Source organism: Cibotium barometz, chromosome 38 (assembly GCF_041138505.1).
Source record: "Cibotium barometz isolate CiBa-2024 chromosome 38, ASM4113850v1, whole genome shotgun sequence".
Taxonomy (NCBI): Eukaryota; Viridiplantae; Streptophyta; class Polypodiopsida; order Cyatheales; family Cibotiaceae; genus Cibotium; species Cibotium barometz.
In genome coordinates, this window is record NC_141083.1 from 46,627,396 (window position 1) to 46,646,749 (window position 19,354).

At 43.1% G+C, this 19,354-nt stretch overlaps 1 protein-coding gene across 2 annotated transcripts in view; it reads right to left on the reverse strand.

Moving 5' to 3' along the window:
• Positions 1-13,098, reverse strand: part of LOC147616793 (serine/threonine-protein kinase PCRK1-like) — a 28,720-nt gene extending 15,622 nt beyond the window's left edge. The window contains exons 1-2 of one of the 2 annotated variants that reach the window (XM_086777851.1): positions 12,102-13,098; positions 11,289-11,552 (exon numbers count right to left, since the gene is read on the reverse strand). In XM_086777851.1, coding sequence (XP_086633977.1) covers positions 11,289-11,552; positions 12,102-12,569 — 732 coding nt within the window. In that variant the 5' untranslated portion in view covers positions 12,570-13,098. The remainder of the gene's footprint in view (positions 1-11,288; positions 11,553-12,101) is intronic. The other variant, XM_086777852.1, reaches the window with a different exon arrangement.
• Positions 13,099-19,354: the final 6,256 nt, after the last annotated feature.

The following is a 19,354-nucleotide window of genomic DNA, read 5'->3' on the forward strand; positions in this document are numbered from 1 at the left end:
AACGTACTCTCTAGACATGACTAGTGTTAGACTCTGGGAGCGTAGCCTCGCCAGATTTCAATTTCCACTTTTGCGAACGTCGTCTTGCTAGAGTTAAAGTTTTTGTTCGAACAAATTTGTGTTTGTTTTGTAGTGACAAACAAATGTGTTCTTCTGTAGACACACCTTCTCTGCAATGTCACCACTCAGGTCTAGTCCGGAGTGACTTGGTCCTAGTTCGAAGTGAATTGAGGGTAGCACATGTGGTATCACACATTTGGTTCAGAGAGACTAAATTTAAGCTGAGCATAGACTTAGTATTGACCATCAAAGTCACGTAGTTTGACTATAGCGTAAATCTAAAACTGCGGTGTGTTTTACTTGGGCTAAGAGGACCGGCAGTGGTGTCAGTTGTGCCCAAATTAGACGAAGTGCTTATCACGAGAAATCAAGGTAAGCCTAATTGAGCCGTAGTGCTCATAACCCTTCACAATCTTTTAACAGTTGCTAGAAGATTGTGATAAACTTTGGCAAATGAGAACCATGTACAAGCGTAGTCTTGATGTGGTTATGCCTTGTGTCCAAACAAGTTGCTTACTGTTTGTAGCAACAAGAGAGCCTTGGCCCGTAGAGGCAAGCTGGCCCTTGTTGGTAGTAACAAAATAGTGTCACTACTTGGGCCTAGAGAGTAGTGACTAGTTTGATTTAGTCACGTAGATTGCCTTGTAAAAGTAATCCCTAAGGTGTGTATTACTTGGGATAAAGGGGCTAGCAATGCTGCTAGCCCCTAAGGTGTGTATTACTTGGGATAAAGGGGCTAGCAGTGCTGCTAGCAGTACTCAATTGAATGGTTTATCTAGGAGTACTAATCTGAGGGATTAGCATACGCCTAGATAATAATAGCAGATTTAGGATTGATTTATAGAAATCAAAGGTAAATCTGAAGGGGTATAGTCTTGAGATGTAATGCTCAATGCCCTTATAGAAGTTGATCGAAGAGAACTGTTCTTAAACTTACTAGCATGGTTTTCTCTTCTTTTTATTGCCATGCGTCGACATCCCACTGCTTGAGAGTTTGTGGTGATCTTTTGAGGGAGGAAAGAGCCTTTTTATATGTCACATCAATTGGTTTGGTGGTAATTTGATGGTATGGGACATCAAATTCTCACGGAATCGATTGTAGTCTTGGTGGAATGGGATGCCAAGGCTTGTGCATGTAACTTGACTCTTTGGCAGGTTTGTATGTACACTTGTCTGTAGTGATAAAGTAAGCAAGATAAAATTTAAACTTTGAAAATTACCAAATATAGCCATAAGTTGGGATAAAACCCAGTTACAGAGTTCGGAGAAGCTCTAGGTAGCAAGACCATGATGGTGTACTAGTGCTAACAAAGTGATTTAGTTCCGGAGTGATCTAAATCTAGAGGTTAGCAGTAAGACTAGTTTGGTTGGACAGTTTCATGCATGGGGGACGCCCTATAGCATTTTGCAAGCGTAGTCTTGCCTATGTTCAACATAAGTGTGCGATTGTGAGCACATTTTAGTTGCTACCATATGAATTTGGGAAATATATTACTTTCCTACATAAGCAATTGTAATATTGCATGACAGGCTATTTTGCTTACAAAGTTCATGTGCGTGTAAACCCTATAAGTCGTATGACCCCTGGGGAATGAGTGGAGCATTTCTAGGATTTAATAAAGTTTTACATGGCAATAGTATAGTATCTCACTCCAGACGAGCCTGGTTGTTGTTAGTATCGGATCCGACATATGTAGTGTACATAAACTCGGGCTGAGTTAGGATAGGAGGCTAAGCCGGAGAGCTTAGTGGTAAATCCTACTGTATCTGGTGAGTTTTGACTTAACCGGAGTGTTAAGAAGTAAACTCAAAGTCTGGGGCTGAACTGGAGTGTTCAGAGGCAGACATATCTTTTGTTAAATCGGAGCATTTAGCAACAGATGAGCTTGGGGTGAACCATGGTACCCAGGAAAACAGCTCTTCACACTAAAATAGTGCACAATAATTTTAGGGTGATAAAAATCCATCACAGGAATGTTTTACAACTTTCCATAGATGATAGATGAAGACCATGTACTTTACGGAGTTAAAGTACATAGGTGGTGACTTCGGCGCCACATTTTTTGTAGGAAGTCACCAGTGGTGTGGTTAGGTCAGCCGAGACTCCACAAGACCTATGCACTAGTTTTTAAGTTGACCTCTATGATAAGGACGTCCAAAAATTCGTGTTGTAATACCAGAGATTGTACTGCAATGTGCAATGGAGGGGTCAATTTGTGTAGTCACTTCTTAGCAGCAAGTGACTTAAGCATCTTGTTATAGATGGTTGTATATGGTACTCCCACTCGGGAGAGATACGCCATTGGGTATGGAGTTACTCACAGACTAGTATGGAGCTACTAGTGTGATGATAGTGGGTACGTAGTTACTCACTACTAATACATAGCTGCTAATAAAATTAAGATCCTCGAGTGAAAGATACTCTAGATCAACATTTTAAATTACTGAACCACAATCCATGAGTATCGAGGTACTCATAAATATGTTGACGTTCCTCAAATCGAGGGACCGATTTGTTCAATGGTATGGAATAAGCAAGGAGAGTGGAGTAACTTAAAAGTTACACATCACTAGTCCTAGTGAGTTGTCAAGGTCATCCGTAGTTTGATGATCCCCTCTACCTATCAGACAACATTCAATTTTGCAAACCCTGGCATTTAATCCGTAGTGATTATGAGTTTGGTGTGAGATATGGTTATGAAGTTCTTACAAGAGTACTCGTTTATTTGCTTGTCATCGGTTATAGCTTGGTAGAGATTGCCACCTGTGATGGGTAGGTAGCTTTGCCGCTATAATGAGGAGGCAGCAAATAATGTTCTCATAGTTATACTTCATACCAACACCAAACAGGGATAGGATGAAATTCCTAAGTTCATCATCACGAAGTACTGTGATGTTTGCATTTATATTGAATATATGATGTAATGAGACATTGGGCTTGTGTAATTACCATCAATTATCTAGCAACCTATGGCTTCGCAGCAAGCTCAGTCATTATCTGTGGATTGATAATGTGGTTATTAGTAGTTTGGAATTTTTCTTGATAGATGGTACAACCCACCCAAATGATTCATAAGTGTGTAACCGCTTATGAAGGGTAATAATATGCAACAATGAAGCACTTTGTTACAAGCGTGAAACCACTGATCTGTTGCAAAGCAGTTTATCAATAGTACCACCATATGTGCGTAAACACTATACCACATCTTCGTTGCAAGATGTTTAAAAGTTTCTTGGAAGGACTCAAGAATATAACATATGATATTAAACACGGTCTAGATTTGTTCTTGGACCTATGACACTAGCGTGTAGTCCGCTTGAGAGTAGAGTTTTTGAGGACAAAAACCTTTCTTGAGGGAAAGGAGGGATATCCTCAAATATCACATAAACTCGAATAGTTGTGTGAGTCCAGGCAATACTTGAAGGGATGTGTCTGGTAATAGCAACAAAGAGTTGTAAGTGATTGGATGTAACTCCAGACACCCGTAGTGGTGCAAGAATCTTTATCAAACATCTCCACATACTATATGGTCTGCCCGCAGATATAGTATGGCATAAGAGATAGGAAGTTTGATTGTTATATTTGAAGGGAAATTTTCAAAACTTACATTTACTCTGAGTTAGAGTGGAGTTTAACCATCCGTAGTGTCAAATCCCCACGGATCCCCGCGTGATCGATCTCGGTTCGAAACTCGAATCCTGCAAACAAACAAACAACAAACAAGCAAGGGGGGTGCAGGCCTGACTCACCTCCCAACCATGACAGCCGTGGGCGAGCCCACAGTCTTGGCTGTCCCCACCGAGCCACGAGCTGAGCTAACTAGGTTGACGTACCGACCAATCTCCTCCTCACAACGTCCCATACCGCCACGAAGCTGCCCTCACGGGCCTCGAGACTGCTGTCGGCCTCGACTGCATAAAGCAGGTGCACGTCTGCACTAGATCCAGGCTCCAAGACCATAGAGCTCTCACAAACTCGCGAGACTCTCTATCCCCAATAACTAACCTTGGCCACCCTTTTATAGGCTCTTGGCCGGTCATCGGGCGTCCACACTCGGCTGCCCGCCCGTCCATACTTGGGTGCCCGCCCGTTAGTATTTCCCTAACTCAGCTCGTCAATCAGCTTGCCTAGTTCCAAGCTTCCCCAAGCCTCGAAACTAGCCTTGCATGCGTATAGCACACGGTAGATACCCACTGTGCACATGACATACTCCCCTTCCTCTAAGAGCTCACTCCTGAGCTCACTAAAAATCAGCTTGCCTAGTTCCAAGCTTCCCCAAGCCTCGAAACTAGCCTTGCATGCGTATAGCACACGGTAGATACCCACTGTGCACATGACATACTCCCCTTCCTCTAAGAGCTCACTCCTGAGCTCACTAAAAAAGCCAGGGTAATCTCTCTGAAGAGAAGTCAATGTCTCCCATGTAGTGTCCTCCTCAACACAATCCTTCCACTTGATCTTGTATTCCGTGATAAGCGTATGACGCAATCTTCTTTCACGAAATCCAAGAATCTTTTCAGGCTCGTGCGGAACATATGTCATGTCCTGGACATCTATGATTTCTTGAGGAGTAACTAACTGATCTGCTCCACCCAGTACTTCCTTAAGTTTACTGACATGAAATACAGGATCAACTTTCACATGAGAAGGCAAATCCAATTCATATGCAACTGAACCAATCTGTCGTGTAACACGAAATGGTCCACAGTATCTAGGGGATAATTTCGGAGATCGACCTGTCCGTAAAGTCTCAGAATCTTTCGGAACTCACAAATACACCATCGTTCCTTCAGAGAACTCTCTAGGTGAACGATGTCTATTAGAATAAAACCTGTCGCGGTCTTAAGCTAACTAGGTTGACGTACCGACCAATCTCCTCCTCGCAACGTCCCATACCGCCACGAAGCTAATCTGATTCACTCTTTCAGTCTGGCCATCAGATTGAGGATGATCTAAGGAACTCAAATTCAAAGTTGTTTCCAACTTCTCAAAAACAAGTTTCCAAAAATCACTCGTAAACTTAGAGTCCCTATCACTGACTATGTCCTGCGGTAACCCGTACAGTCTAAACAATTGCTCGATAAACTGCCGAGCTAATTGCGTAGCTGTAATAGTCTTCCGAGTCGGTAAAAATCTAGCCATCTTTGTCAAGCGATCTACCACAACCCAAATAGAATCGTGGCCTTGATGTGTTCTTGGCAATCCGGTAATAAAATCCATGAAAATACTTTCCCATTTATTACCTAGGATTTGCAAAGGATGCAACAACCCAGCCTGTCTAAAGCGTTCAGCTTTATTTGCCTGACAAATCTGACACTTGAGAACATAATCTTCTACATACCCTTTCATCTTCGGCCAATAAAAAGTGTGTTTCACTAAAGATAGTGTCCTGTGTACCCCAGGGTGTCCGGCAGAAGGGGCATCGTGACACTCCTTCAAAATCTTGGACCTAATGTCCGGGATCTGTGGTACACAAATTTACGAGCTTTCCTTCCTCTCAAATCATCCGCATCACACACATACTTGATTGACTGATGATCAGTCAATACCACAAACTTGGAGCCATATAAATAATGTCTCCAAATCTTGAGAGCATGAATCACAGCATAAAGCTCCTTCTCAAGGGTTGGCCAAAGAGATTGAGTGTCGTCTAGCTTTTTACTTTCAAAAGCAACCGGTCTACCATCTTGAAATAAAGCAGCCCCGATAGCATAGTCACTGGCATCAGTTTCAAGAACATAAGGCCGACTAGGATCAGGCAATGCTAAGATAGGTGCTTCCTTGACTTTATCTTTCAAAAGTCTGAAGGCCATATCCAAATCGTTATTCCAAGTGATAGGCTGATTGGACTTATGTCCACGACCTTTCAATAAGTCGGTCATCCGTAGTGTGAGCTGAGAGTACTCCCGTACACATTTCTGAAGAAAAACAACAAAACCGAGAAAAGAACGAAGTTGTTTCACTGTTCGCAGTATAGGCCATTCTAAAACCTTCTGAACTCGGTCATAGTCAATGCTCAATCCATCTCTAGTGATCTTGTGTCCCAAGTAAATGATGTCGGTCATAAAGAACTCGCATTTACTCAATTTAGCATATAGGCGATTCTGTCTTAAAATAGATAAGACAATCGTGAGGTGTCTGACATGATCCTCAAGAGTACGGCTATATATCAAAATATCGTCCAGGAACACCACCACAAATTTCCCCAAATGTTCACGAAAAAGATCGTTCATCATTTGCTGGAAAGTGGCTAGAGCATTGGTTAACCCAAAAGGTAATACGAGAAACTCGTAATGGCCATACCTAGTCCGAAAGGCGGCTCTTTCGACATGCCTTTCATGAATACGTATCTGGTGATAGCCAGATACGTAAATCTATCTTCGTGAAATATTTCGCTCCTGCTAACCGGTCAATTAGGTCATCTGATCTAGGGAGAGGATAACGGTTCTTAATAGTCAGCTTGTTCAATCTTTTGTAATCTATACACATTCTCCAAGTATTGTCCTTCTTTCTCCTAAGCAACACAGGTGCACCCCAAGGTGATTTACTTGGACGGATCTGGCCCATCCTCAAATAATCTTCGAGTTGTTTAGCCAACTCATCTTCCTCAGCTTGGCTCATCCTATAAGGTGGAATACTCACAGGATGAGCACCAGGGATCAAGTCAATACGATGATCTACTGCCCGTTCAGGTGGTAAACCCGATGGCAATTCCTTAGGAAATACATCTTGAAACGAATCAAGTATCTTCTGTAATTCTTTGCTTTCAAACACACTTAATTCATTCACATCCAAGGAAGGGATGAGAAAAGAAGAAAGTGGAATCAAGACACAATGGAAAGCGGTGTACAAAGAAGAATCCATTATATTTCCAAAATCAATTGTATTTACAAGAGGTCCCTGAGAGGGATGGATATAATCACCTAAAATACTATACTTGGTGTCCCTATGCTGAAAAGAAAAAATATGACTAGACCATTCTATCTGGACGTCAAGAGTCTTAAACCACTCAATCCCTAATAACAAGTCTACATTTTCCAGATGCATGACATAGCATTCCAGAGTATCTTTGTAGTCCTGAATCTGGATTGGAAGCATCTCCACCTTGCGATCCCAAACTTGTCTTCCCGCAGGTAGACGTACCTCATAGGTATGGTCGCTGAGTGTCGTATCAAGACTCAATTTCTGCACAAGTTTGTAGTTAACAAAGTTATGCGAACTGCCAGGGTCTAACAGAATGTGAATTTTATGGCCATTCACTTCTCCATAAACTCGGAGAAGATCATGCATGCCAAATACTTTAGAATTGAACAGACAATCAGAACAAGTACTAGGGCGAGAAAGTACAGTAATTGACGTACCTGTCAAAGACAACTGGTTAGCTGCCTTTGGCTTGGGTCCTGCGTTTGACTTGGTACCCTTTTTCTTCGGGCACTCATTACGCATGTGTCCTTTTTCTTCGCAGATAAATCAACGTCCTTCCTTCTTGAGCTTCAAAGCCCTAAGGAGTCGTTTCTTCTTCGCTGGTGTCGAACTTGTATTCTTTGAAGGTTGGTCCGAAGACTTGCCTTCATTCGTGTTAGCCATAGGTGCGGAGAACTTTCTTTTATGCTTGTTCCCCTGCTCGATAACGGGTTTCGACTTAGAAGAGACCATCGTATCATCATAGATACGAGCTGAATGAATGGCCTCCTCCAAAGTTTTACATTTGTTATTTTTAACCTGTAATCGGTACGAGTCGGGTAAACCAGCTACGAAAAACCCCAAAAGAGTAGTGGGATCCATCTTTGTAGCTTTCATCTGCAAGTCACGAAATTTCTGGAGGTAGACCTCATAAAGTGAGGTGCTGCGAGATCATGGTCAAAGCTGAAAACCGGGCAACAACATCATAGTCATCCTCTTTCTTGAGGAATTCTTTCTTGAAAATATCTTCAAATTGTGCCCAAGTCGTTGGCTTAGGGTTGAGTTCCTTCCACCAAAGCAAAGCTTTGCTGGACAGGAAACCTGCTGCTAACTGGATCTTCTTTCCATCATCATATGGATGAAACTGAAAGTAAACTTGCCACTTGTGTAGCCAAGAGTCCACGATCTCCTTGGTTCTCTGCTTTTGCTCGCCCCCAAACGGTTCCGGAGTAATATTGGGGCCTAAAGCAGAAGCCAAGGTATCCATACCCGAGAAAGTAGAGAGGATAGTGGTCAATAGAGCGATGGAGTTCTGCAAAGCCTGCATCTGGGCTGCGATTTGTGCCTGACGTTCCGTCGAAGAAGCTTCGAGAGCTACTTTGAACTCTTGGAAATCTGATTTTGACACAAACTCGTCAAAAAGATCGGCATCAGTGCCTTCCGTAGCCGGCAAGCCTTCGCGTTCCACGAGGGGCTCCAACTCTGATTCTTGGGTCGACATCGTGAAGAGGGTACGTGGAGAGAAAATTCGATCTTTGCACAATGAAAGTGCGAGCGAACTCGAGAGCTTGAGAGCTTGAAAACTTGAGAACTTGAGAACTCGAGAGATATGTGGCAAGAAGCCCACTAGAGGGGGTTTATTAAGGTTTCCCAAAAGCCAAAAAAAAACTCGAAAAGCTAGGCTTAGCTTTTGCTTTAGCTTTTGTGTTTTTTTTTTGGAATAAATATATATATATATATATATTAATATATATGTATATATGGATATATATATTCGCTTTTCTAAAAAAAATAAACACCTTTGAAAACCTTGGAGAGGGGAGGACTTTTAAACCTTTTTTTTTTTTAATAAACTCTCCTAAAAAAAAACAAAAAACGAAAGCACTAAAAATACGGATGCTTTCCTTGCGTGTTTTTTTTTTTTGCTTCCCTCCTGAATTCACCCGTCGGTGAGCTGCCGGCGCCTGGATTAGCTGCCGGTTGCCATCGCGGACTGCTGACGTCACCTCACCTGCAGTCGGCTACATCCTCGCTCGAGCGCCTGCGCCAACTTGTCCGCCAGCATGCGCTTCACCAGCCTGCTGTGCGTGGCCTGGGCGCTGGCTGCCTGGCATGAGCGCTGGCCCGCCTGGCCTCCCTGGCCTGGGGGCCGGCCTGGCCTGGGCTGCCTGCGCTAGGCTGCGTAGGCCTGGCTACGCAAGCCTAGGCGCCTGCCTACAGGGCTTCTTGCGGCCCATACGCACATCCGCCAGCAACACGTCAACCAACAATATGATCGCTCTCTCTCTCTCACCAGGTAGCCAATATGCCTGCTGAAAAACAGCCAACAGCCCTCACAGCATGCCCACGACCTGCTCCCACCAATCGGCCAGCTCTAGACAGTCGGCCAGCATACAAGGGAGAGCCTGGGGGCAGCAGAGCAATGATACAGCCCTCCACACAAAGGGAAAAAATAGGGAAAAATATGGAGAGTGGGGAAAAATGAGAAAACACCTAAATCGGGTGGGCACACCCACAACAGAGGCCCTGGTGTAAATATACAGACAGGAGATGACTGCTAACACCCCCTCTCAGCTCCTGGATGTGGAACCAACCCCAGTAAGCTGGAGTGCTGCCGGAGCATAGCCTGAGACTTCGTGAAGAGGTCTGCCGCATTGTCCTCCGTTGAACAATAAAGAAGCAAGATGTCACCAGCCAAGATCTTCTCACGAACAAAGTGATATTGAATCTCTGTGTGCTTAGTCCGGGCATGGAAGACCGGGTTCCAAGCAATAGCGATACAGCTCTAGTTATCGCACTAGATGACTATGGACTCCTTCTGTGGAAACCCAATCTCGCCAAGCAACCTCCGCAACCACACAACCTCGCAAGCAGCACCACAAGCAACCCGATACTCTGCCTCTGTCTCAATGACAAGGCAATAGTTGGCTGCCTCTTGCTGCTCCATGAAACCGCTCCTGAGCCGAGTGAAAAACTGTAGCCTGATGTGGATCTCCTCGTGTCTGGATCTCCTCTGGAATCAATCTTCTGATTCCAAGCCCTGGGAGCCTGTTTAAGACCATACAAGGCCTTCCTCAACCTGTAAACCATACCCTTTGATCCTGGAACCTCAAAACCTAGAGGCTGCTCAACATACACCTCCTCCTGCAGGTCACCATTAAGGAACGTAGATTTAACATCCATCTGATATACGGGCCACCGCTGAGAAGAAGCAAGGGCAAGAACGGTCCAAATCATGGTCATCCTCGCTGTCAGTGCAAAGGTATCCTCATAGTCGATGCCAGGCCGCTCTGAGCATAACCCTTAGCCAGAAGTCCAGCTTTGTGTTTGTCCACCGACCCATCTGACGTATACTTGGTCTACAAGTGGATAAGGCTACCCCAGCATCCTAGTTTAGGAATATTTTGTCGTATGCCGTGATCCCATTGTGAGCCCCAGTAGTCCGGGACATGTCAGGCATGAGCTACATAGGTTAGTCACCTTAGGCATAGAGAATGTCCTCTTACCCACTTTGGAATGATGTAGAGGTGAACCAAGCTTTGCTCGGGGTGTCCGTCTTATGGCAGCCCATGGCCCACCAAAGTGCCAACCCAAGAGCCACCAAGAGTCCACGGGTATGGGGACTAGACATATAGGCCAGCCCTACGGAACACCATGGAGCCCTGTCGGCCAGCAGCAAGGACTGCCCAGCAGCACACATGTGAAGTGATGGCATTTAAATGCTATTTTCCTTAGTCGTGAATAGGCCAACAGCAGTGGAGCAAACGGACCAGCATATGGAAGTGCCTATATAAGTGATGTTCAGTCTTGTGCATCTGCCTGATTATAAAATTGTAAGAATTTGACTTGTTTCACGAGCAAATTTTGGCGGCAGGGACTCTGCACAGAAGAGAACAGAATCTCCATAGCAATACACACTGTCCCACATACAGGTCACTAGCCCAGGCATTATTTCTGGTAAGGGATGAAGCACCTCCCAACACCTTGAGATTTCCCATTTGATTCCCATGTGTCCTTGCCCAACACCCATGGAAGAAATGGCTTGAATTCCAACGGAATATAAGATACCGTGAAGGGGGACTGGTCCATCTTCGGTCCCTACTGGAGTCTACAGAGAACTGCAAATGTGCATAGCATTGTACCATGGGCTTGACTGTTCTTGGTTTTCCAGGGGCTGCATTACGATTCAGCTTGTGCGGATTCTTTTTCATCTATAGATATGCTACCTGATTGCAACATTGAAAGACAATTCCTTCCATTACAAAAGAAACACTCAAAGCACATACATGTGCAAAGAAAGTTGTGCCACACCATATTTGCCTACCTGAATACCATCTATCTCTTCATGCAAGTAGGCCAAACCACGAGCAGCACCTAGCATGATACGTAGCCGCTCTTGCCAAGAGAGCACATATTCTCCCTTGTGAAAAAGATGTTCCTCAAGGCTTCTGTTGGCCATGTACTCATACACAAGCAGACGCTGTATACCCCTCTCATCATCTTCTGCACAATATCCCACCAGCTTCACCAGATTTGGATGCTCAACCAACCCAAGGAAGCGAACTTCTGCCAACCACTCTTTGTGTCCCTGACAAGAAAAAACAGGAAAGCTATCATTTGAATTGCCAAATAGCCTTTTTTATGCTCTTTGTGAGCAAAAACCACACAAACACATCATCTCACATCCAAGCAGAAGCACTGTGCACATGGAATGCAAACACAACAAAGCACTTGTGTACTGTACTTGAAACTGAGGGTATGTGTGGGGAAACTGAAATGGTAAGGTAACGTAAGGTAAGGTAAAGGAAAAAGCTAGCAGATTGTCTTCAAAACTGGGAGCTGCTAGTAAAACTCATATCGTCAACATAAAAAACAAAGTAAGCGTGCTCGCAGATATTAAGAAAGTAAAGCTTTACGCAGGTTCGCAAGAACGACTGTATTGGCCTCGCAGCATAGCCGACGCAAAAAATCTTTAAGCAACGCATATCATGGATGTCAAGCCAATTCTCTTCACCGTGATAAGAGCAACCACGATATGTAACACTGAATTTGAGAAACTCATGAAGTAAACCATGCTTTTCCCTAAATGTGCACAAGGAGCGATGGTTTCCCTGATATTAGAGAAAGGGAAGATTACCTGTTGGCCTTTCCTATTCAACTGCTTGACAGCAACCTCCTTTGCGGAATCTGGATCGTCTAAATTCAGGCGCTTGATGACACCTTTGTAGACACAACCGAAGCCACCCTCTCCTAGCAGATTCGTGCGTGAGAAGTTCCGCGTCGCCACTCGCAGCTCCCCATACATGAAAACACGAGGCTCAGTCGGCCTCTGAGAGGCGCTCAGCATCAAGGAGGGGCCCACAGCAACAGCGGCGGCAGCATCACCTTCTTCTTCAATACGGCGAGGCTCCGCTGAGACTGGAGCCTCGCCTGTCTGTGCTTGCAGCTCCTGTTGCTTTGTCTGAGATTGTGAAGAAGAAGATGGAGCCGATTTCGCTGATTTCTTGCCTTCCGAGGCTGAGTTCTGGCTGAAGAAACCCCAGGAGAACCTGTGTCTGGAATCACCTGTTCGCCTCTCCGATTTGGAGAAGGGAAAGCACCTCATTGTTGGCCAAGCCCCTTAAAACCTCCAAGATCTGTGTGTTTGCTGCTGAGAAAGGTGAAAATCTCTTGAGAAGCCGTTAAAGATATGAGCTATGGGGCAAAAGCAGGCTATGACTCTTGAATGAAGGCAAGGTGTTGAGATTACTTTCACCTGCAGCAATCTACATGAGGATACCCAATTTGGTGTGTGTGTGTGTGTGTGTGTGTGTGTGAGACTGAGTGAGAGAGAGAGAAAGAGACTGTGCATGTGTGTGTGCGTGTGTGTGTGTGTGTGAGAGTGAGTGAGAGAGAGAGAAAGAGACTGTGCATGTGTGTGTGTGTGTGTGAGAGTGAGTGAGAGAGAGAGAAAGAGACTGTGCATGTGAGAGAAAGAGAGAGAGAGAGGTGCGCGCCTGTTTGTAATAGTGACGCGTGTGCCGTTAGTAAATGCAGGGGCCTCTGAACACATTCTTGTGCCCGTGGGCCCTTTTTCTCCATATCTCTTCTCTATATTATTTTCTTTCTTCTTTCTTATTTTTCAACTTTCTTCTTTCTTCTCTTCTCTTCTCTATTCTCTATATATTATCTTAAGGAAGAGTTTCACAAAGTTGTCACGTGGTAAGAATTTGGAGGTTTGGGTAGAATTTGATTTTGGAAGGCTCAAAAGATATACGAAGCACAGGTTTCCAGGTAGTATATCTTAAGGAAGAGTTTCACAAAGCTTCCACGGTGGCAAGAATTTGGAGGTTCGGGAAGGGGAGGAGGAAGTTTGGGTAGAATTTGATTTTGGAAGCCTCAAAAGATGTGCTAATCTTTCTTCAAATATATGGATAAACAATTTTCCTACCTCTTAGAAGGCATTCTCACGGCTGCTGAAGAGCATTGCTTGAGGGTACGTTGTATTTGGTGACAAAAGGAAAATCCAACTATGTCAATTTCGGCCTAATTTCAGTTCCAACATGCCAAGTTAGTAGGAATATCGTTGTCATCCTAACTGGGGTACTTTAAATTATAGGGCACAAGTCCAATACCCCTCTAATCCACTCTATATTGTTGCTTCCTAGATAGAGCATTTTAAACCACCACATGGCACAAAGACCATCGTGTCCTTCCACACACCTACAGTAAGGGGTCGATCACAAGGCCTCAATGGAAGGTGTTGCTCACAATTATTCAACTCTGCAATTGCTTAGTCGTGTACCTCACTCGCAAAGCTCCACAGCCCAACGAGACACCTCCACATTTAAGATAGGTGTTATGGTTGCTCATAATAAGAAAGCCTATGAATGCTCATAAAGCTTAGCTAGATTCGTTGTTTTTATCCTATCCCTTACCCACCCTCTCTTTTTAAAGAGTCAAATGCCTAGGTGGCCAAGCAAAATAGCATTGTCTCCATGTGTGAAAGGGTTTCATGAAGTAGATAGTCACGAGCCAATGGGGTGATGGCATGCCTCATTCAATATAATGACAAGTGTCCCATAAAGTAAACGTTTTTGCTCATGAGGGATTACATTTATTGCATGTGTAAGTGAATTTATTATATCTTATGCATTTGTGGAATGTGAAGCGATATAATTTGTCAAATTTTAAATAAAGCTACAACCAATAGATTTGGTATTATAAGATTAAATTTTGGTGAACCATTATAGCTTCTATAAATACAAAATTTTGTGTAAAATGATAGGAATATAAGATCTTTTGTGAACCTTGTCACATTGAATGTCAATCCTTTATTTCTATCTTTCGTTTCATTTTTCTCTTGCATGTCAATTATCTTGATCATTTTATATAAGGAAAATTTGTGTAATATGCTCCCATGCAAATCATCATAATCATTTTATACAAGACAAATTTGTATGGTGGTATACTTGCACATCAATCATCGTCATGAAATGGATTTTCTACCACCCCTTTGGATAAGAGTGAAATCCCTTCAATCATGAAAACTCTTGGGCCAAATAATATTCATGTTGATGTCTTCCATTATCTTTACTTCCAAAATCCAGTCCCACAACATCTCATCTTTATATGAAGCATAGCAAGAAAGGTAATTGTACCCCTTCTGCAGTGAGCCCTTTTATTTAGTTTACCTCAAAATCAAATATTCAATGCGTAAGAACTCAAAACATTATGTCCAATGGTTCATTACAAATATCTTAACACTAGATTGGTAAACTGGACATAAATTTGTCCTCGGACATAAAAGTGTCTGAGGACATATTTATGTCATGTTTACCAACCAGATTGTGAGAACTATCACGTTCATTCAATTTTTGTTTCTTTCAATTATCCCAAGTCTATACACACTTGAATATCACATGAGTAATTTTTTGTTATGTTTGGGCATGAGAATAAAGAGAATTTATTGCTTTTCTTAACTGGGTAAAATTAACACTAATTCTAGATGATTAAAAAAATAACAAGAGGGAAAAAATGGTGGGCTTGATCCAAGGCATAATTCTCTTGATATGGTACACATGTAGCCATCTACTATTTGCAATTTCAAACCTTGAAATCCACACCTTAAATTGATCCAAAAAGGGGATAACCTAATTGACCCTATCTACAAGACATGGTCTTGCATGGGCATGCGCCGGTTTTTTGTAGGTTTCCATAGACCTTGCGTGTAGGATTTTTGCACCAAGCACTGATGCGTTTTACCACACTTTCTATTCCACATATTACCTATGGAGTCTAGCAAGACAACCATGATTTTTGCCAAAGCTTAGTGGGTCACAACCTTGTGGTTCCAAATATCTTCTTTGGCACGAGTTGCACACAAAGTGCTCTTGGGTAGCGATGGAGCACTACAAAGTATGCAAGTGAGATCATCTCCTACCCATCGCAAGTCACACCTCTTGTTAATTTGGTAGTGACCGCCGAAAGACCTACAAGACTCGTTGTTTTGGGAGAGTATTGCTGAATATCTTGTGCCTGTAACAAAATAAACAAAGGAAGATAAGGTGAATGTAGTAAATGAAGGTGGGACAAGTGACATTTCAGAGGGTTAAGAGAGATTCTATAGAGTCGACATATCTCTACCACTTTTCTCAAACATCGTAGATGTGCATTCCATGTAGAATTGACACAAAGATCATCCATAAATACTTCAAGGAATTTTCGTAGGTACTCCTTCTAGGCTGTGCACATTAGGCATTGGAAGGTGCCTGGGGCTTAGTCAAACAGAACGGCATGACACAATATGCATACGTGCCCCATTCAGTGGAAAAGGCTATTTTATGTTAATCTTTTGGGTCTATCATCACTTGGTTGTAGTTGGAAAACCCGTCAGGAATCTATAGGCTTTCTTTCTCGCAACCCATTATAGTACATGTTTTGTTAAGGGTAATGGATAGTGGTCTTGTATCATGGCGGCATTAACCCTTTGAGGTCCACACACACTCTCACTTTTTTTTCTTGGGTACTTTCATCATGATGGGTGAGACCCATTCAGTGTCTCTATTTTGTAGATGAATCCGACATCTATGACTTAATCGATTTCTTCACACGGACCATCTTGGAGTACTTGAGGTTCATAGGATACACTCTTTGCTTTACTGGGCTTGACCCTTGCATTATGGGGGGATGGTGTGTTTAACCACTTTAGGAGATACACCTTTCATATCAGTGTATTTACAAGCCAAGAAATCCTAGAATTTGGTGAGGAGCTCAGTAAGGTCCCTCTCTTCTTCTGAGGAGAGTTCTTCCCTAATATAGATGGGTCTCGAATCTTTCCTTGGACCTGCCAAGTTGATCTCCTTAACTTTAGGCGGACCATCATAAGAAGTTAGGAACATCGGTGATTCCATTCGGTCCAATGGATCCTTCCTCATTGGTCTTGCTGGAACTTCTCGGTTCCACCTCTGCTCCAAGCCTTCCTTCCATCCAATCCTTCAAATCCTTCCATAGACTAGGGTTACCTTGAAGTAAGGTGCTAATGGGAATTTGGACTTGTGAAGACAGAAAGGAAGAGAGACCAATAAGATCTCTCAGAATGGATGTAGGTTCGTGAATCTCATTATCCCTATTCATGCTTAGGCTTTTCAAAGTGCAGGGTATAGAGATATGAACATCAATGTCTGATCTTCTTCACCTAGTATGGAACTGTCATGGCTTTTGGTTCAACTTCTTGGGGGAGATCCTTGAAGAGTACTTGGCGTTGAGGCCTCTATTAAGCTCCTAGATTTCATTGGTTGGTCTTATGTTAGGCATAGAGAATCTTCTTGCAATAAGAACTACCTAAGGTTTCTCCTCCAATTGAGGTTGCCCCATGACTAGCTCTTGAGCAGCCTTTTGCCTACCCTTCTCCTCAATCAGATTTGGTTATTCAACTAACTTCCTGGGTAGACATTTGGGGTATATTTTCTCCCTTGTTTGAGGGGAAGATGGTAGTCTCTTTTCTTTGTCAGATGATGAGGAAGATGACACATTTGTAGTTGTCCCCTCGTCGGAACCAATTTTTATGGTAACACGGCTATCTCCCTTGCCGATCTTTGTGGCCTTTTAGTTTCAAGAGTGCCTAATTGTTCGTGCTTGCTCAGGAACCTCCTTAGAAGATATGATCCTTGCGTGTCTTAAGGTTTCTTACTTGTGCGAAGTAGATGCTTTCGGCAGCTAGCAACATGAGCTGTAGCTCTCCTCTTGATTTACATTTGAGTGACTACATTTAGAGGTACCATGTGGATGAAGCCATCCCTTATGCTCAACAAATTAATGATGGTACTTGGTTTAGCTTCATTTCCCTTCCCCATTACATCCGTTCTTAATGGGCAATCCTTGTACATATTGTCTATCCCACAACCTATGCATAAGGGAGTTAAGGTGGTGGTACTCACAAAAGTACTTACCATCCCATTCTTGGCTAGACATTCAGCTATTTGATGAGGTCCATCGTAGTGATAGCATTGCATAGCTAGAGACATACTATTCAAGTCTCATCCCCCCATTTGTTTAGGTATACGGGGTACATGTGCTCACCCTCCATTACGTAATGATTTAAGATTTGTGGGGGTGGGTTGTTTGGCTTAGGGAGTTCAAAGATGGTGCTGTTGGAAGAGTCTCCCTCCTCACTCTCAAAGACCAACACTATTTGACTTCACGTGGTGTTAACCAAAGGGTCAGATCTAGAAAAAAAATATTGTGCATAGGAGGGTTCAATGTTGTCAATAATGGGCTATTTGCACTAATTTCCCTGAGCATAGGTACATGAATGTGTTGAGTGACAGTGTAGAGTCACACTCTGGAACTAGGAAATTTTTGCCCTCTCAGAGTTAGGAAAGGTCGTTCGTTCATAAAGGAATGGATGTTCTACTGATGTAGGTACGATTGTGGGGGCTAGAAACAGAAATGGGTGTTCCCTTAACGGAGGAACGAGCATTCCCTTGCAAAGGTTTTGTGGCTAGAAAGAAGAGCAAACATTCTTCCACAGAGGAACCGTTGTTAAATCTGACGAGTGAACGGCCATGCTTGTGTTTAGGAAAGACATTCGCTAATGGGGAAATCGGTCCGTGGGGCTTATGAAGGCACCACTGTTCACTCATGGAGGAATAGACATTCTTCTGTGAAGGTATAGATGTTCTCACAGACTAATGAGTCTTAACTGTGTCAAAACAACATATCTTCTTATAGCCCACCTCCAAATATTCTCCTAACAGATTCAGCTACACCATATTTATGCTCTTTTAATGCACATTTATGCTCCTGTAATGCCCATTACTCTCATTTATGAGATAGATTTGGAGATATTCTCCAATCAGAAGTGAACAAGCATGGTTAAAGAAGGTACAATCGTACCTTTGTGAAGTGAACAGCCATTCACTTCTTAGAGATGCAACCTGAGATTGAGTTGCACCTAGTTTTTCTTGGTTTTTCCTTGATTCCTCCCCCTAAGTGATGATTTTTTAGGGTTTTCTTTTTACGTGTAGCTTAGGCTAGTCCTAAGCTACCTAATAATGCAAGGAATGCCTAGTTTAACCTAATAACCTAGGATTAATGGTGTGATAAAGCTAACATGCAGTTTTTCTAATTACTTGAAGAAAGAACCAAAAATCAATGGAATCAAGAAAAAAAATAAGGCACTTACTTATAGCTTTTGCTTTTGGTGTAACCTCCAAAGATCCTATTACTCTCCCAATGCTTCATTGCAACTCCATTGTACCACGAAAAACAAAGATAACACAAATCAAAAAAGCAACTCATACCAAACTCCTAAAACCGGTGGATTTGCATTCCATCCAGGTAAGAGAAGACTCTAGGTTAGGAAGAGATTGTGAAGGACCCTAAGCTAAGTTCTATCCTTATTAGTAGCGGCGGCACCAAAGAGGTTCACCTAAATGAGCATTCTCCTTGCATGAGCATTCTCCTTGCATGAGAGAGGAAAAAAAGAGGAGAGGAGAGGAGAGCAGATGAAAGGGTCATTCGGGAACATACACTTAGCTAACCCTGATTGGGTTAACTCCTCAATGTGAAGCCACTAGGGGCTTACTCCACCACCACTTTGTGTCACTTAAGTGGAGATTTCCTTGAGCTAGCAGGGAGCAATGAGAGAAGGAGATTTGGAGAGCTTTACTCCTATCTCAATACCTTCATGTGTGCAAGAGGGAGAGAGAGGCAGAGAGAGAGAGAGAGAGAGAGAGAGAGAGAGAGAGAGAGAAAGAGAGAGAAGAAGGGGAGGGAAGGAAGGAAGCATCACCTACAAGCACACACGATCAAGTAAGCAAGCATGCATCAACACACAAGCTCACCACCATAGCCACAAAAGAGCAAGAGGGGAGAAGAAGAAGACTCAATTGTGATAATGGGATTGTA